The sequence below is a fragment of the Triturus cristatus genome, chromosome 4_2 (genome assembly GCF_964204655.1).
Source record: "Triturus cristatus chromosome 4_2, aTriCri1.1, whole genome shotgun sequence".
Classification (NCBI taxonomy): Eukaryota; Metazoa; Chordata; class Amphibia; order Caudata; family Salamandridae; genus Triturus; species Triturus cristatus.
In genome coordinates, this window is record NC_140586.1 from 715,967,134 (window position 1) to 715,986,999 (window position 19,866).

The window sequence follows — 19,866 nt, forward strand, 5'->3', positions numbered from 1 at the left end:
AGCCATTTTAGCTACCCCTGAAACTTCTGTCTGAGGGCCTGAAGCACAAAATGGTGGCCACCTGTGACATCACCAGCATCCACTGGAACCTACCAGCACCTTCCAGAACATTCCAGGAGATTCCAGAACCCTGTGACCGTTGGAGGCGGTTTAGAATGTTGGGAGGATAAGAGAGGCAGTTGGCAGTTGGAGCTGGCAGTTGGCACCTGACTGGTGAAGAGAGAGGAGCACAACAGTGAAGGAGGAAGGAGTGAAGCAGCAGGGGTGGAAACTTGTGCCTGGAGTGGGGTCCATAAACCCACCCTTGATACTTGTCCCTACTGATGGATCCCAGCCTATAGCCCTGTGTGGGAAGAAGACAGAAGAAAACCATCCTAAGGACCTGGACAGCAGGAACAGGCCTTAGAACCAAGAAAACAGCAAGATTCTGACCTGAGAACTGGTTTCCCTGGAGTCCGGCGTCGAGTAGCCTGAAGACCTGGAGCCCGAGGTGGAGAAGCGGCGCTGACTGAAGTAGCAGACGTCGTACCCGGAGCCGCCTGAGGTCGTGAGAGGGCGCCGACGGGGGTCGAGAGGAATACCAGAGGTCGAGGAGGAAGTGAACCGAGGTCGAGCGAGCGGCGTCATCGGAGGAGTGAAGTCCGCCCTCCGGAGTCGTCGGAGACCGAGGTAGAGGAGCACCGGAGGTCGGGAGTGAGGATCGCACTCCGGAGTCGCCCGGAACCTGTGAGGAGGAGCACCGGAGGTCGGGGGTGAGGATCGCACCCCGGAGTCGCCGGAAGTCGACATCGAGGCCAGGCCGGCCGACGTCATCGGAGCCGAGAGCGCCATCGGACCGGAGCCGCCCGAAGTCGACATCGTGAAGAGACTGCCTGACGCCGTCGAATCGGAGGTCGAGATCGAACCGAGGCCACCGACATCGGACCGGAACCACCTGCCGGCGTCGTCAAAGAACTGACATTGTGCCGAGGCCGCCGAGACCGAACCGGAACCGCCTCACGGCGTCGACACGACTCCAGCGGCGTCGGAACATCAGAAAAAGGGCAGTAAGTGGAGTAGAGGGCGCCTAAGGCCCTGTGGAGACCTGAGAGACTGCTCTAAGGGGCTAGGGAGGTGCTGAAACCCATCTGACTGTGCCTGGGGTGAACTGGGACTAACCTAGAGAGGTTGTGTGGAGAGAGAAAGCCAGGGCACTGGTATTCCCCCCTTTGATCTACCTCAGTTTAGGCCTCAGCCTTGTCCCAGCCAGGGAGTAGCCCCCCTCAAGCCTTCCACAACCCTACAAGCTGTGCCTGGGCCAAATCAGCCCATAAGAATTGAAGTGTCATCTGATTATATGAGGGTTGCTGTATACTTTTAATTATTTATTGGGGGTACTGTATTTATTGAATTTTGACCTATTTATTGCTGCACTATATTTATGGGTCCACAGGACTTGTTGGTGTACAATATTTATTGGTACAGTATTTATTGCCTCAAAGTATTTAATTGTCTGTATATATTGCACTTGTATTTATGCCCTGTTATTTATGATCACCCCTATTTATTTCATCAAACAGCCAATATTTATTTGACCTGCACTAATTGAAACTTGTATATTGTGATTGACCTATTTATTTTTCCAATCAGCAACTAAGAGAAAAAGATAAAGAAAGAATATTTTCATAATTTTTACGGTGTAGAGTCGTTTTTGGAACGGATGCACGCATGGTTATTGTATGGGTATATTGTATGCTTAGCACTGCGCCTGTTTCCTGACCACTCGAGCCAAGCTACCACAGTGTGTTCGGGGAGTCCACCACCACCCTTTCAGAGTGGGAGTGTGGTTTTCCAACATAAATTGGTGTTCAGTGGTGGGATAGAGCTGTGCCTACATATACTCAACAATAACTGTGGGTAGTCCATAGGCCTACACCGGGAGTTTTCTCACAGCGGCCTTCCTAATTGTGGGTTTTTGTTTTTTCCAAATTTACTCTGGTGGTGGGAGGAGGTATTATTAAAGGTACCCCCCTGCATTGTTACTGCACAAAACCTGACCTCTAACCTGAGTGGGCAAGATGGAGTTTGTACTGGAAGATTTAGAAACGTACACTGTGGCCCAACTCAGGGAGTTTTGCCAGCGGGAGGGGGTGTACTGTCCCCCAGGAGCAAAGAAGGGTGCACTCCAAACCAGCTTAAGGGCTTGGGGGGAGGCACGCCGAGAAAGCAAGGCTGAGGAGGAAGACAGGGATGGAGAGCCTAACCCCGAGGGGGCTGAGATGTACCAACCTGAGGTGGGGAACCTGTCAGCAGGGCCCAGGACACTTTCTAGGAAGGGCAGCACTGTCTCTAGTGGGGGCTTATCCAGCGTGGAGTTAGCAGATCGGAGAGAGAAAAGACAGCTCACATGGGATTTAGCAAAGCTGGAGAAGGAGAAGGAGGAACAGAGGTTGGCTCATGAGACGGAGAAAGAGAGGATGGCTCATGAGATAAGACTGAAAGAGATAGAGCTTCAGATCTTAAGAATTGGGGCACCAACTGTTCCTAATGGTGGCAGCAAAGACCAAGAAATCACCAGGGAATCCAAACCTTACCTGCCAAAGGACATAGTAGCTAGCTATGGGGCGGGTGACGACATCGCCAAGTGGCTAGCAGCCTATGAGGTCTCGTTGAGGGCCCATGGGGTTCCAGTGAAGTATTGGGGAGGAGGATTGTATAGGTACATGCCTCCAGCTGGTAGGGATGCTTTATTGGCCCTCGAAGAGGATGAGCAGACCCACTACCCCACCATGAAACTGGCGCTCATCAGAAAGTTTGGACTAACACCTGAAAAGTACAGACAGAAGTTCAGGGGTAGTCACAAGCTGGGCACACAGAATTGGGTGGACTTCCTGGACTATGCAAAGAAGGCACTGGAAGGTTGGATTCAGGGCAGTGAAGTAAGGAACTACGAGGAGTTGTTCGACCTAGTACTGAAGGAACACCTACTCGAGAAATGTTTCCCTGAACTGCGGCAACACCTGGTGGATAGCAAGCTGACCAGCCCCCGGAAGCTTGCTGAGGAGGCGGACATTTGGGCTAGTACCCGGGTGTCCACAAGGGGGACTGGAGGGGATACTCAAAAGGCCGGACAGGGCGCCCCCCAGAAGAAAGAGGGAGGGGAAAAGAAAAAGGAGTTCTCCAAAGGCCCCCAAAATAACTTCCAAGGGAAGGGAACAGGATTCACCTCTAAGGCTAACCCACCCAGAAACCCTAATCCTGGCCAGAGTCAGCAGCCAAGGGTTGTCCATTGCTACGAGTGCGGTGGCGTTGGACACTATAAAGGAGATCCGAAGTGTCAGAAACGATCACCCCCTCCCACTGGAGGAAAGCCCCCCGGAGTAGCTAGTGTAGTGCTCGGGGAGGAGATGCCCTTAACTAAGGGAAGGGAGTGGGCGGGTGTCACTTTAGTGTCCCTGGGAGAACGGGAGATGGTTCCTAAGATCCAGGTGCCCGCAAATACCGCAAAGTATGGGCAGTGGATCACCATCAACGGCCAAAGAGGGGAGGCTCTGAGAGACACAGGAGCCAGTATGACTATGGTGCGTAGCCAGCTGGTGTCTCCAGAGCAGGTAATTCCCGATGTACTCCACCCAGCCGCGATGGCTGACGGCAGAACAGGTCACTATCCCGTGGCCGAGGTTCCCTTTGAATGGGGGGGGGTTGCAGGTTCACTTCGAGTTGCCGTAAGCCCTGCCGTGCCAGTCGATTGTCTGCTGGGCAATGACATGGAGCACAACGCTTGGAAGGAGGTGGAATACCGGACTCACACCGAGATGCTGGGTACACCTGACTGGGCCTGTGTTAGCACAAGGTCCGAGACTACCCGAAGAGGGAGTTCATTCCGGCTGGAGCCTGGAACAAAGGCCCAGCCAGCTGCCAGTCAAGGGAAGAACCGAGGACAGGAGGAGCCTGCCTCGGCGTCTCCACCCCGTAGGACGGATAGGCCACCGGAGGTGGTGGGCCAGGAGTCTGCGGAGGGGGACGTTACCAACCTGGAGGACTTACCCATCCCGGCCGAGTGGCACGTGGAGGGAGGCCCGTCCAGGGAGGAATTCTGCCAGGGCCAGAGGGAGTGCCCTACCCTTGAGGGGCTGAGGCGACAGGCCGAAGCCCAGGCAGCAGGGAACGTTGAAGGGAACTACAGTGTTTACTGGGAGGATGGCCTCCTCTACAGTGAACCCAAGGCACCCCTACATGGATCGTCACGAGCCTTGGTAGTTCCTCAACGTTATCGAGCCTTCCTTTTAGAGTTGGCTCACGAGATACCATTGGCAGGACACCTGGGGCAAGACAAGACCTTCGCCCGTCTTGTCCCACACTTTTATTGGCCTCAGATGAAAGTGTCGTCCGATACCTACTGCCGGACATGTGTGTCTTGCCAAGCCAGTGGGAAAACAGGGGTGAAGCTGAAAGCTCCCCTGGAACCACTTCCTGTCGTTAGCACCCCCTTTGAAAGGGTGGGCATCGACATTGTGGGTCCATTAGATCCACCGACTACAGCTGGTCACAGGTTTATCCTGGTTCTGGTGGATCATGCCACACGGTACCCAGAGGCAATACCTCTGAGGACCATAACAGCACCTGTTGTGGCAAGGGCCCTGATGGGAATCTTTACCCGAGTGGGTTTTCCCAAGGAAGTTGTGTCCGACAGGGGGACCAACTTCATGTCAGCGTATATGCGGGCAATGTGGAAGGAGTGTGGAGTGACCTACCGGTTCACGACTCCTTACCACCCCCAGACCAATGGTCTGGTGGAGAGGTTTAATAAAACCTTGAAAGGCATGATCAGAAGTCTGCCTGAAAGCCTGCGGAGGAAATGGGACGTCCTCCTACCCTGTTTACTTTTTTCATACAGGGAAGTGCCACAGAAGGGAGTGGGCTTCAGCCCCTTCGAGCTTCTGTATGGGCACCCTGTACGTGGACCTCTTAACCTGGTGAGAGACGGATGGGAAAGAACTCCCAGAAAGCTCCCCCAGGATGTGGTGAGCTACATGCTGGCCTTCCGGAGCCAAATGGCTAAGTTGTGGAAGCAAGCTTCTGACAACTTGGAAGCCAGCCAAGCAGTGATGAAGGCGTGGTATGACCACAACGCTCACCCGGTGGAGTTGGAGCCTGGCCAGAAGGTGTGGGTGATCGAACCAGGAGAGCTTAGTGCCCTCCAGGATCGCTGGTCAGGACCCTTTGAGGTGTTGGAGAAGAAGGGTAAGGCTACCTACTTGGTGGACCTGAAGACCCCTCGTCAGCCCCTGCGGGTGCTGCTTGCCAACCGCCTCAAACCCCACCACGAGAGGCCCGAAGTCATCTTGATGATGGTGACTGACGGAGGAGAGGACGTGGAAAGCGAGCCTCTCCCTGATCTGTTTGCGTCTCAGGAAAAGGATGGGTCGGTGGAGGGAGTGATTCTCTCCCCATCTCTAACTCCTGAACAGCAGGAGGACTGTCGCCAGGCCCTGGGGCAGTACTCTGCGTTGTTCTCCCTTGTCCCGGGTAGGACTCACCTGTGCGTCCATGACGTGGACACAGGAGACAGCCCACCTGTGAAGTCCAAGATCTACCGGATGTCAGACAAGGTGAAGGCCAGCATTCATAGTGAAGTCACTAAGATGCTGGAGCTAGGAGTGATTGAACCTTCTAGCAGCCCCTGGTCCAGTCCGGTGGTGTTAGTACCGAAAGCTGCACCACCGGGTGCCCAACCAGAACTGAGGTTCTGTGTGGACTACCGGGGACTGAATTCAGTGACAAAAACTGATGCTCATCCGATCCCTAGGGCGGATGAATTGATTGACCGGCTGGGAGCTGCCCAATATCTAAGTACCTTTGACCTTACTTCGGGGTACTGGCAGATCTCTTTGACTGATGGAGCAAGGGAAAGGTCAGCCTTCTCCACGCCCAATGGCCACTACCAGTTCTGTGTGATGCCCTTTGGGCTCAAGAACGCACCTGCCACGTTTCAGCGCCTGGTAAACCAGATCCTCACCGGAATGGAGAGTTTCTCTGCTGCTTATCTGGATGACATAGCCGTCTTCAGTAACAGCTGGGAGGATCACTTGCGTCACCTGCAAGCTGTTCTCCAGGCCCTGAGACAAGCTGGATTGACGATCAAGGCCAGCAAGTGCCAGATCGGGCAGGGGTCGGTAGTGTACCTTGGACACTTGGTGGGTAGGGGAGCGGTGCAACCCCTCCAGGCGAAGATCGAGGCCATCATGGCCTGGGAACCCCCCAAGACACAGACTGAGGTCCGAGCATTTTTGGGCCTCACGGGATACTATCGCCGCTTCGTGAAGGGGTACGGTACCATCGTAGCCCCTCTCACGGAGCTCACGTCCAAGAAACAACCTCGACGGGTAGTCTGGACGGAGGCTTGTCAGCAAGCCTTTGAGAAATTGAAGAAAGCCATGTGCGAGGCCCCGGTCTTAAGGGCCCCAGACTTTTCCAAGAAGTTCATTGTCCAGACAGATGCATCAGAACATGGCATTGGGGCAGTGTTATCGCAACTCAACGAAGAGGGTCTGGATCAACCCGTGGTCTTCCTATCCAGGAGACTACTTCCCAGGGAACAGAAGTGGAGTGCAATAGAGCGTGAAGCCTTTGCAGTGGTATGGGCTCTGAAGAAGTTGCGGCCATACCTGTTTGGCTCGCACTTCCTAGTTCAGACCGACCACCGACCCCTTCGTTGGCTGATGCAAATGAAGGGGGAGAATCCCAAGTTGTTGAGGTGGTCTATTTCCCTACAGGGGATGGACTTTCAGGTGGAACATCGGCCTGGAGTGGACCACGCCAATGCAGACGGTCTCTCAAGGTATTTCCGCCTTAGTGATGAGAACTCCCAAGGGGTTGGGTAGCTCTCCCCACTTTCAGCTGGGGGGGACGCGTGTTAGACCTGTCAGCCCTTTGGGTGGTCCCTCCTCATCATTATTTATTTTGTCCCACTTTTGCCTCAAACCCTGTTTGAATTTTTCCTTTTTGGGAACCACCAGACTTTTTCGTGTTGCTACAGATTCAGGGAGCCATTTTAGCTACCCCTGAAACTTCTGTCTGAGGGCCTGAAGCACAAAATGGTGGCCACCTGTGACATCACCAGCATCCACTGGAACCTACCAGCACCTTCCAGAACATTCCAGGAGATTCCAGAACCCTGTGACCGTTGGAGGCGGTTTAGAATGTTGGGAGGATAAGAGAGGCAGTTGGCAGTTGGAGCTGGCAGTTGGCACCTGACTGGTGAAGAGAGAGGAGCACAACAGTGAAGGAGGAAGGAGTGAAGCAGCAGGGGTGGAAACTTGTGCCTGGAGTGGGGTCCATAAACCCACCCTTGATACTTGTCCCTACTGATGGATCCCAGCCTATAGCCCTGTGTGGGAAGAAGACAGAAGAAAACCATCCTAAGGACCTGGACAGCAGGAACAGGCCTTAGAACCAAGAAAACAGCAAGATTCTGACCTGAGAACTGGTTTCCCTGGAGTCCGGCGTCGAGTAGCCTGAAGACCTGGAGCCCGAGGTGGAGAAGCGGCGCTGACTGAAGTAGCAGACGTCGTACCCGGAGCCGCCTGAGGTCGTGAGAGGGCGCCGACGGGGGTCGAGAGGAATACCAGAGGTCGAGGAGGAAGTGAACCGAGGTCGAGCGAGCGGCGTCATCGGAGGAGTGAAGTCCGCCCTCCGGAGTCGTCGGAGACCGAGGTAGAGGAGCACCGGAGGTCGGGAGTGAGGATCGCACTCCGGAGTCGCCCGGAACCTGTGAGGAGGAGCACCGGAGGTCGGGGGTGAGGATCGCACCCCGGAGTCGCCGGAAGTCGACATCGAGGCCAGGCCGGCCGACGTCATCGGAGCCGAGAGCGCCATCGGACCGGAGCCGCCCGAAGTCGACATCGTGAAGAGACTGCCTGACGCCGTCGAATCGGAGGTCGAGATCGAACCGAGGCCACCGACATCGGACCGGAACCACCTGCCGGCGTCGTCAAAGAACTGACATTGTGCCGAGGCCGCCGAGACCGAACCGGAACCGCCTCACGGCGTCGACACGACTCCAGCGGCGTCGGAACATCAGAAAAAGGGCAGTAAGTGGAGTAGAGGGCGCCTAAGGCCCTGTGGAGACCTGAGAGACTGCTCTAAGGGGCTAGGGAGGTGCTGAAACCCATCTGACTGTGCCTGGGGTGAACTGGGACTAACCTAGAGAGGTTGTGTGGAGAGAGAAAGCCAGGGCACTGGTATTCCCCCCTTTGATCTACCTCAGTTTAGGCCTCAGCCTTGTCCCAGCCAGGGAGTAGCCCCCCTCAAGCCTTCCACAACCCTACAAGCTGTGCCTGGGCCAAATCAGCCCATAAGAATTGAAGTGTCATCTGATTATATGAGGGTTGCTGTATACTTTTAATTATTTATTGGGGGTACTGTATTTATTGAATTTTGACCTATTTATTGCTGCACTATATTTATGGGTCCACAGGACTTGTTGGTGTACAATATTTATTGGTACAGTATTTATTGCCTCAAAGTATTTAATTGTCTGTATATATTGCACTTGTATTTATGCCCTGTTATTTATGATCACCCCTATTTATTTCATCAAACAGCCAATATTTATTTGACCTGCACTAATTGAAACTTGTATATTGTGATTGACCTATTTATTTTTCCAATCAGCAACTAAGAGAAAAAGATAAAGAAAGAATATTTTCATAATTTTTACGGTGTAGAGTCGTTTTTGGAACGGATGCACGCATGGTTATTGTATGGGTATATTGTATGCTTAGCACTGCGCCTGTTTCCTGACCACTCGAGCCAAGCTACCACAGTGTGTTCGGGGAGTCCACCACCACCCTTTCAGAGTGGGAGTGTGGTTTTCCAACAGGATACATCTTCTGTGCTGTGTATTCTGTAGCAAAATAGCTGTGCACCTAAAATGTATACCCCTTCATAGTTGCATAACTTACCATATGTGAATCTTACAGTGATGTTTCTCATATCAGATACCAGAAACAGGCCTCAAGAAATCTTTAACTCACCCACTCGCTTTGGCGAACTAGCTTTTATCAGAGCGAGCTATTTTTAAGGCGTTCTGGCAAGCTAGCTCGAGTGGGCAAGGAACAGGTGTTCTGTTGAGTCAGGAAATATATTAGCAAAAAAAAATCCTTCAAATCTTATCACATTTGCTGTGCATTCACAGACAGAGGTCAAATTTCAGCTTATGTATTCTTACAAATTCGTGCTTAAGATTTCAAGACCAGATTTAAAGACCTTGTATCCTGGAGATTGGCGTTTAATTTTCGTTCTCTAACTAAAAAGTCGATGATTTTGTAAAGTGGACAGTCTGGCAATGTTACTGGGCACACAACATTTAAACAGTTTGAAATGAAATGCACAAATATTTCAAAATACATTTTGTAAGTTAGGAAAGCACTTTTTTGTAATTCCGAAGTGTGATGGAAACAAAGATTTTAACAGGTTCAAAACAGATCGTAATACTTGGTGATGTGAAAATGATAAATATTTGCTGAAACCTTGATTTCCACATATTATCATTTGTACGCCATATCGTTTTATCAGTTAAACTGCATATTTGTGTGCACGTTTGTGTCCATTTTAGTGAACAAAGTATATTTGTAAATGAAACTGCTACCACTTTCTGCTTGAGTAACATATATATTAAAAGTGATTTTTTTTTTAAACTATGTGTTGAGAAACATTCCAGCCCCTGTTGACTTCTATTAGTGAACTAAGAGGCAAGTCAGAGGTCATGTGCACTCTACAAGTGGACACATTTTTTATTATATATGGAGCAAAAGTTTAGTCTACTAAATCAAACGCAAGTTTTTTTTTTGTACCTGTTGAACTCGCATATTTGAAGGTGCTCTCGTATGTGATGATAAAGAAAAAGGGAGCTCTAAATAAAATATTTTCCTAGAATCACAGTTGAGTCGAGTTTATGGGTCAAGCCCATTACAGTGAGGGCGAGTAGATTATTCAAGTCTCTAGACCTTCAGGTCTGGTAAAAATGTTCTGATTTTCTTTTGATGCGTGAGCAAAGATCTGTTCCAACCTGAATGAGTCTATCATATGCAGCTTCATTCGAGAGCCCTGACTTGCCTCGCCGAACCTTGAATTTTAGTGCGGAATCCTTTCCTTATTGCTTGCATGGGGATAATTCTTAAATGCTGTGTCCCTATGCAGCCTTTTCCGGAGTTGTAATAGTAGAAAACGTGTTTATGTACCTAATTTTTCAGGGATATGAGTAATTATTTTCAATGTGACGCATAACCCAACCAGTTTGACACGTGGAACTGTTTGTTTATTCCACCATTAATTTGCTCACTGGCAGAGCAAGTTCGCTGTTTTTCCCCCCTCTTGTTTTCTTCCCATGTTAATTTGCTTTCCTGTCTTCTGCCTAGTGGAGGTCAAGCGATCGCTGGCTCTTTCCTTAACATACAACTGCTGCTTTACCAAGCAATTATTTCATTCCGCTCTAAATCCATTAGCTAGCTCGACCCCCTTAAAATCTTTTCCATTATTTACATTCATCTTGCCTCTATAAAATAGTGGTGTCACCCATAATATTTCTGTATCTTTTTGCTCCCACCTTCAGTAACCACTTCCTCATATTTATGCTCCAGCCTCTTCCAGTTCCTTCTACCTCCTTCCCTTCATTCCATTGCTTCTGTGTTCAACTCAGCCGCAGGAATGTTCTCTCTCCAACTTTCCATTCTTCTCTCGGTCACATCTGGAAGACTAGCTGTCAGCGGATCTTTGGTACTGTTTAGGGAATAAATACTAAATCCCATTTGTATGCGTCAAGCCACTTTAACAAGCACCCATATAGGAAAGCAGACCAGTCTTCTGTGAACCACACCCTCGAAGTATAACCTATATAACCTATAGCAATGGTTCCTAATCTGTGGTCCGAGAGACCCCCCCCCCCCCCCCCCCCCCCCCCGGTTTAATAAAGTGTACATAAAGAAACAGGTTGTAAAATTGAATAAAAAGACGTTCTGCAAATTGAAGCAATTTGAAATTGGAGGCTAAAAATTATGTTGGCATCCTTAGCTTGATTCGTTGGAGCAGCACAAGTAAGGCAAGCAGAGTATGGACAATGGGTGGCCTCAATTGAAATACCAACAAAGAGTGTACATTAGGAGTAAAGAAAACAAATTGAAATGCTAGATTTCAGCATGTGGCTTAATCTTTTAGAATGAAAAACGAATTTAGAAAGGCTCCAACTTTCCCATCAAAATGCGTATTTTTCTGTATTTATTTGTGAATTAAAAAATAGTTAATCATTTGTGTATTTTTTTTATACATACTTGTTTCTGTATTTTTGTGTGTTTTGAAGTTCAAATGGTTGAAACGTCTTAGGCTGGGGTCCCCATCTTCCAGTAATAAACTAAGTGGAGGTTCTCTGGTTACATTGATTCAGAGAGGTCCACCTTAGTCAAAAGTTTAAGAACCGCTGACAAATATTATAAAAAATGTTGCTGAAACTCTTCCATAATTCTGCCGAATGCTCCCTTTCCCGTATCTCTGCCAAAGCTCCTGATAGTTTTGTATGTATTTTGAGCCCTCATCCATCTGTACACCACTTTTTTATATTGCAGTTTTCCTTGTTCCCCTCCTAACTCTTATCCTGGAAGCATAGTGTACACTTGATATGCTGTTCTTCAAAGTCACTTGTTCCTTGCTTTATGTATTCACTGTGTATCTCAATAGAATATTCCAAATAGTGCAGTCTGTTATTCGCTTTTATTCCAGACAAATATGTGCTGCCTATGCCCTTTTCGTTTCCTACCCCATTTTAATAGTCCAGCTTTCGTTCTTTTTCCTGGGACTCAGCTTGGATATTTCTGTGCAGCTTTTTCATACCCCTTTTTAGGTCGAGGGACCGTCCAGTCTGCCGAAGGCAGAACCGGAAGTCCGGAGATCTTATGTTTCTTAGAGTGGCTATTTAGCCCGCCTCTCTTTTTGCCTCTCCTCCATTGGCTGGCTTCCTAAACGGAGGCCAGCCATTGGAGGAGAGAGCCGTCCCTCCAAATAGGCTCCTTCTTCAGATTCGGGGGCGTGTTCCGTGCTCTTCTTTCCTCGTTTTTAGCCACGCCCTTTTTTAGGCGTGTTTTTCTCTCCTCCAGCCAATGGCAAGAGGAGAGAAAAGAAACACGCCCCCGAATCTGAAACCGCCGCTGCGTTTTTCCGAGGCATTTCTGCTTCGCCTCGGAGAAAGGCGGCGGTTTGGCAAAGCTGCCTACCCCTTCCAAATATTACTTTTTATTTTCTTCCATCAGCCGTGAGTGCGGGCATGGTGGGAGCAGCTGAACGATGGCTGGGAGTTGGGTGTCCTCCGCTGGGATAGCTGCTCATACGTTGGGACCGGTGCAGCGCTTGGTCTCTCGGAGAGAACAGATTGAAATGTTTGCAAATGCTATCGGCGCCATGTTTGTGCCTACAACCTCTTGAACAAGCGTTTTTGAAGTTTGATCTTGAAGGTATGCCCAACGCTGAATATCACACTGCACAAGGACGATAGTATTTAGGATTATTAATTTGAAACCAGCTCTTGCAGAATTGAAAAGTGGAACTATTAAAGTATCGTGGCTTAATTCGCTCCATGAGATGGACTAGTTAAGAGGAGCACTACTTTTAAGTGTATACGTGTACAGCGGCGTCACTAGGGTTGGTTTCACCCAGTGCGGTAACTTATGATGTCACCCGTGCAGTCCGCACCTCCCGCACCCCCCTAGTGACGCCACTGAACAGGCGCCATTGTGCCACGGCAGCTATCTGTAGATGCGGTTCATACACACACACACACACACACACACACAGGGCTTCATTATGTGGGGTTTGAATAGTGCATACGTGCGGGTTGGGACAAACACGTGGGCCGATCCGTACCTCTGGAGGCGGAGGACCCGCCCTATTTGCACAAAGAAGGCGCGAAAGAGGAAGCGAAAAAAAATAAGTGAAGGCGCCGTAGGTGAAGATGTAATCAGAAATGCGCATCAAAGCCCAAACTGTGAGCTAGCTTTCGGTGTCCAAAACTAACACCGCCCGAGAGGAGACATCACAGCCAAACAGAACAAGAAGAGACAGCCAAAGTTAGTTCAATCAACATCTGGGGGCTTCTTGCGCAAACCTTTGTGTTTCCCTTTGACACACAATATAAAAACAACTTAAAACAACTAATTCAACCAAGCTTCGGGGTACGGTCGCTTCTAAGGAAGCTGCCTTCACTCTCCATACAGAAGTTAGGTTTTTATTGTTATTTTTCGTCTAAACAACACGGGCTGTGCAGTGAGCATAACATTAGTTTATTAAAAGCAGCACTTACGATTTATTATTTAAAACATTTGGGCTTCTTTTTTCAAGCCTAAGAATGTTTTAAAACTCGCTTTCTCCAACACGATTGTCATCAATGTTACTGCGTTTTTTCAGCAATTTAGAAATAAATGGAAAAACACACAAACACCACGTACTATGTAAAAGAAACATTTGAGATTTGACCAGAAACTATGCATTTACGGTTCAATAATACCACGTGTGTTTACACTTTGCAGCACTGCAAAGAGGTGGAAACTAAACCGGGGCAAGGAAAAGGGTAGGACTTAAAAAAAATAGCCAAGGCGCCAAAGATAAAATCCGTCTCCATTAGTAAATTAGTTTGCTGAAAAAGTGGCTCATGTATGGTTGCAAATTGGGACAGTTTTGAACTAGCAAAGAAACGCCGTATGAATGATTTGCGAGGTATGTGGTGCCCTGCTCCCCTCTCTGATGCCTCCTACCTCCAGGCGAACTCTGGGCGCAGGGGCTGAGAGCAGGTGGCGGGCTCCTCTCTCATTGTGGGTCTCCTGCAGCTCCGGAGTTTATCCCAGCTCGGAGCCCTCCTCCTCAGCCATTCAAAGTGCTCACTGCTAGCAAGCACCGGCTCTGCTCTGGTTCCGCATTCCTGGGAGCCCTTGGGCCTGCAGCTGCTCGGAAGGTGCCCCCTGGCGGCCGCCGAGGGGCGCAGCTGTGCACGGCAAAGAGAGCATTTGAGACACTTCGGTTACCTGTCACCTGAGCCGAGATTTTACAGATATTTCGGTTCTTAAAACACGGAAATTTTTACGTTTCATCTCAGGGCAATCCGGAACATACAGGTCTCAAAACAGCACCAAGTGGCTCAATTTCGAAAGCACGCTCCCAAGTCACCGATGGTGTCACCCGGTGCGGTCCGCCCCCCCCTAGTGACGCCAGGCATTCACTGGTATTCTTCAGATTATTAAACGCGTGCTATCCCCACAGCCTTCTTTATCTTTCTTTTCTGTTGGATGTTTCTGGCAGGTTCTTCATACACCTCTTTAAATGTGAAACTTCCCAATGAAGGGCTGGTCCAGTTTCTTTTCATCCTGAGCGTTGTTTCTTCCAGGTGTGACTTATATAAATTGGTGTAGGAAATTTATTTCCGAGTGATCATCATCCCACTTTTTTAATGAGAACAGCGAGTGCCGCCAATTCCTCTTTGTTCCGTTTCAAAACAGAGTGAAGAGGATGCAGCTGTGTGCTGGACACTCCGTGAGCCATATTCGGTCTGGAGAGAGTCACTTTTCAGACTAGTATTCCGCGTTAAGCATGCGCAGTGCAGCAGCGTGATCATTGTTTTTGTGCTCTTTCCAACACCGATAAGTGCACCCCCCTTCTAAATCCAGGTAGTATTTTGTTGTGCTCTTTCTTGCACCGATGAGTGCACCCCCATCTAAATCCAGGCAACTGAATTTGTGAGTTACCTCTAGGATTCCACTTATTCACTGTATGCGCCATTTCGCTGTGTTCGGGACAGAGCAGTGTTTACAAGCCCCTTGCGCCACTTTTGCGTCATTTTTACCATGGGAAAAGTGACGCAAAAGTGGCGCAGGGGTCTTGTAAATCTGCCCCGTAGTCAATCCTCGTTAAAAGAAACGCCCCCTTCACATACTTTTAGTTTTAACCAAAGCTGTATTATGCTTTATATGAACACCTGTATCGTAGAGCTATTACTGCTGCTAAAGAAACTTTCATTTTAGGCATTAAGTTGTAAGAGAGTCACTAGTTGCGAACTATTATACTTTATTCGTTTTCCGTTCATTTGTTCCGGTTATGGGCAGTGCAAGAAAAATTTATTAAACAAAAATGTACTCCGGTATTTGAGAAACCACCATTTTTTGTGGGGACAGGTACAGGGAGCAGCACCACGCGCAAACTGGGGAGGGGGGCGGTCACGGGTTGCCAGTCACGAAGGGCTGTGTATGATGAGTCGGAACACTGCATTGAAAACCAGTTTATTGCCTGCCGTTACCCATGGGTTCTTTTTTTAGAAACTGCACCCCTAAAAGAATTAATAACAAGGAAAAAGTAAAGATGTTCTGATTTTACTAAATTAGTTACTAGCTGAATTAATTTAATAATAGTTTAGGGGTAAAGCATCTACTCAGAGAAAGTTTGTTCTACAACACAAATAAAATATTGGTTTAATGGGCTTGCTGAAGAGATCTCTGTAATCTCCGGGCACAGGCTTGGCGCACTGTGAAGTAGTTTACGGAATTAATATGCCTGCTACTTTGCTGAGCATCTCGTGTAATCTTCCCAAATAGGAAAAAGCTCAGTCAAAAATAATTACAAAGTGCCCAGGAAGTGAGGCCGTTGCAGCCCTGTTGCGCTGGAGAGTGACATCAACCCCCATACCCTGCGGCATTCTACTCCGAATGGACTGGCACAACTGCATTTGTCCCAGTGTTGACGCACTAAACTGTGACACGATTTGCTGTGGCCAGTCTGATATTATTTGAACTTGTTGGGTTCATGCCGCGGGCAGCGCCTGTGCAGAATGCCTGTGTCTAGTTGCTTTTTAGGTCGAGGGACCGTCCGGTCTCTTTCTGTCCCCTTCGTTTCCCCCAGTTACCCTTTCCCCGGCCTGCAGACTTCCAGTAGCTGCCCCGGTGTCTACCCCATGGGGATGTCGTTCATTTGTTCACCTCTCGTGTGCGCTGCGAGGGCGCCCCTCCACAAAACGCTTGAAGTTGTGGGGTACTGGATGCCAATATACCCATCTGATAAAAAAAAAATGAGCAATACCAATAGCTCTACCTATAATATTGCCGAGACCATTGCATTGTAAATGCTTGTTTATTTGTGGCCCGCCTCTATCTTTAACAAAACATTTGTTCTAATCAGTTTTTTCCGTGTTGTCTTTTGTACCTCACTTTCTATTTCCATCTCTGCTCAAGCAGTGCTGTAGATGAAAACTATATTGAAAGAACATTCCTGGTCAAGGAAATATTTAATTCCCTGTAGGCAGGGCCACTGGAATTATGCCGCAGGAGAGGGCCAAATTATGCCGCATGAATGAGTAAATCATGTTTCAAGAGGGGGCAAATTGTGCAACGTAATGCCGCTGTATTACTTCATTCTTTTGCCTTTTTAAAACTTGGTAACCGTCTGGGCACTGGTTGCACCTCATTAGTACCAATTTAACACCTCAATGTAGCAATAAACAGCAGAAAGTTGACCAGTCCAGCTTTGCAAAGGGCCTTCCACTGAACGGCAACATGTGTTGCTGCATTTTTAGTAATTTTTGAACCATGAGGTAGAATATTTTTTGTTGTTCAAATTTGCAGATTATGCGGCCGATGATGGCTTATTTGTCAAATGCAACAGATCTATAATTATGTGAACCTCGCCACAGCCTCAAAATGGCATAATTTCAGCGGCCCTGCCTCTAGGCACTTTATTCTGTTGGTAAAATGGGTGCATGATGTTCAAGGTGTTTATATGCACTTATTGCTAACGTTTGTGAAAGCATTTATTTGGAATATCAAAGAAATGTTTACTCTTGCTTTTTAGGCTTATGTACACAAAAGTGTTATGGAGGAACTAAAGCGAATTATTGATGACAGTGAAATTACGAAGGAAGATGATGCTCTGTGGCCACCACCTGACAGAGTAGGACGGCAGGTCAGTAGAATTGGTTAATCTCCTGGTGCATGTACTGATTTTTGTTTTATGTGGTGCAGCGGACAGACACCAGATATTCCAGGAACCATGTAAAGACCATTAGGGCCAGAACATGAGGGGTTTCAACCCCCTGCATATAACATTTAGTAAAATGTAAAAATAGCACCATGGGGATACAAGGTCATGGACAGATGCAATTCTCATTAGTCGGAAGTAGGACAAGGGGAAGAGGGCAGTTAGCAGACTCGCAGTGTATATTTATGAGATATCTTTAACCTGAGAAATGGATGCAAGTGGAGGAGTTTTTCATGACTGGGAGCAAAGGGAGAGTAAGTCAGAAAACAGTGAATGAAGATGATGAAGGAAATTTGCGAGGACTGCACAGTTGACATCAAGAGACGATAGTTTCATATGTTGGTCAATCTCCAAAGACGCTTCACAATAAAAAGGTTGTCCACTTCTAGCAGCATCCCAGTAGGCTGATTGGGTTTGAAATTCTAGCATTAGATCTTTTTGGGTTGTTGATGTCGAGCCAGAGAAGGATATTGTGTGTGTCCTTAGCATGGCATTTGTGGATTTCTCCTCTGGAGGTTAAGCATGTTAATTTTTTAAGTCTCTGTTGAGGTTAGTAAAATGCCTTTACTTACATTTTGTAAAGTACAGTTCATGAGAAAATCACACCATGTTTGCCTAACCTGAAGTAGAGGAAAAATATTCAGTTCAGATGCCACTTTGTAATAATGTAACAGTGCAGGCGAGAACAGTCTTCATAGAAAACTTAACCAAATGATTGTACAGTCAGAATAAATCTTTGACCGAAAAAGCATCATGATGTCTGTCTTTGAATAGAGCCCATAAAACACCCTTTCTTTGATGAATGAAGGGTTCTAATGCAAGGCTATTCCTCTCATCACAGCACTTAGCTATCTGATTTTGTTGCTAGTTGCTGAGAACTGAGGGTTAGGAGAGAGACTAAGCAATGTGTTAGCGGTTAAGTTAAGGATGCTATGCGCACTGGGGATAGAGCACCATCATGGTGATAACTTATCAGCTGTATGGTATGGAGATGGCTAGGAGACTTAAGTTAGGTCTTTGAAATGACTTAAGACGCTGAATCGTGCAACAGGTGACAAAGTATGTCAGCATGGCGAATGGTACTGTGGGCTTAAAAACTATGTGTGAGCACTGCTTTTGGAGGAAAAATATGTTCTCCATTAGTGACTGAAAACACCAACGAGAGGGACACATTTTGTGTAGTGAGCATGCTGTTAAGGGGGGGTTCAAGAGAAAACGCAAGTGGTCAAGCCGGTGTCCTATGTGCTAAATGCATGTTTGTGTGGACGTTTATCCAAACTGAGGCATGAAGTTTTGCTAGTGATTCTTCAGAGATAGTGGGGTTTAAAGGGATACACTATTGGCTAAAGTTAGAATAGCTAGTGTTGGAATACCTGGCCATGAGTGGCCCCAAAGAGACTGAAGGAAGGGAGGAGAGTCCTAAAGAAGTTATCAAAGCAAACAGGCAATCTGCTTGTGTGATTAGAATGCTTTTGTGCGAGTGGAAGTTTGCTGGGAGATGCAAATAAGCATGTGAAGTTTCAAAGTTCAAAACTATGGGGTTGGACCTGTTGTTTTTACTGTGCATTGGAATTCAATACTAGACCATGATCTATCGGACCTCATCACTGTTGCAGTTGTGATGATACTCGTGCAATGCTTTTGCATTCCACGTCCCCACCTGCTCCATGCATTTGCTCCTCTGTTACCTGACTGCCCCACCACTGTGGGTCTTTTTTTTTTTTTAGTTGTGCTTTCGCTCTAAATCTTTACCTTTTTATTTACTTAACCAAATTGTGTCTGCTATCTTGGAGTGGTAAATTAAAAAAATTGAAGCAAATGGTGTCCTTCTGTTGGTGCAAGCATGCGGCGCACTCGCCTATGTCATTCCCCATGCAGGTACGCACCTGTGGAATGGTGCAACCACCGTCCAGTGTTGTCATAGCACCTCTTCATTATTTTTGTAGGTCTCGCCTGGCGTCGGAGCGCGCATGCGAGAGCTATAGTCAACAAGGCAGTTTCAAGAAGGGGACTCTAAGCCCCACCCCTCCTTTTCATTGGGTAGCGTCAGCGTTTGTTAAACTCTGGCTTCCCATTGAAAAAGAGGGTTTTCGGTTGCCGCCCTTTCGCCTTTTTGGACGGCCCACCCGGACTGGCTCTCCTGCTTCACGGCTGTCGTGAAGCACTTTATCTTTAGGGAGGGCCATCTGTTTCTAGATGGCCTTCCCTAAAGATAAGGTCCGTTGTCCATGTATTTTCGCAACCCCCACCCGCACTACGCCGGACTCACCTCTATGGATGTGGTAGAGTCCCGACCAGCACCGCTCCGACGTTGGACCCCTGAGGCGTCGTGTAGTGCTCCTCCCTGCAGCGGGTCGCAGGCTAGGCCGGGTCAGTTAATGCCAGCCTGAGCTGCGCAGACATTGTAATTTTGGGCTTCGTGTAGGAAATATGTAGAGTGCGCACCAGCAGCCACGAAGTAATGGTGAACGCCTAGTAATGGACACATGTCACCATTTACACGCAGATGTAGAGAGTGCACCAGCAGCCACGGAGTAATGGTGGTTGAAAAGTCGCTTTACACCTGATAGTCAGGCCCCTGACGCCTCCTCTGACCTTGGGATGGTGCACTGTCCCAGCGTGTGTGAACCTAACCCACGCCTCTGGGGCAGTGAAACAGGATCCCCCCCCTCCGTCTCCTCCACTGCCTGCACTGTAGCAACTCTTCTCAGTGGCGTAGCTAGGTGGGGGCGCTCCGCCCCAGGCGGCACTATTTTGGGGGCGGACAAAGGCATTCAGATAAGGCTCGGCTTGCTTTCGTGGACGTTCGGGGACGGGCAGAGAAGA

The 19,866-nt window shown here is 48.4% G+C and overlaps 1 protein-coding gene across 1 annotated transcript in view; it reads left to right on the top strand.

Annotated features, from left to right (window-relative positions):
- The window catches only part of MAGOH (mago homolog, exon junction complex subunit), an 80,176-nt gene that overhangs the window by 47,776 nt on the left and 12,534 nt on the right, over window positions 1-19,866 (top strand). Inside the window, exon 3 of the mRNA XM_085602590.1 lies at window positions 16,855-16,965. Within this exon, the coding sequence (XP_085458716.1) occupies window positions 16,855-16,965 (111 nt within the window). The remainder of the gene's footprint in view (window positions 1-16,854; window positions 16,966-19,866) is intronic.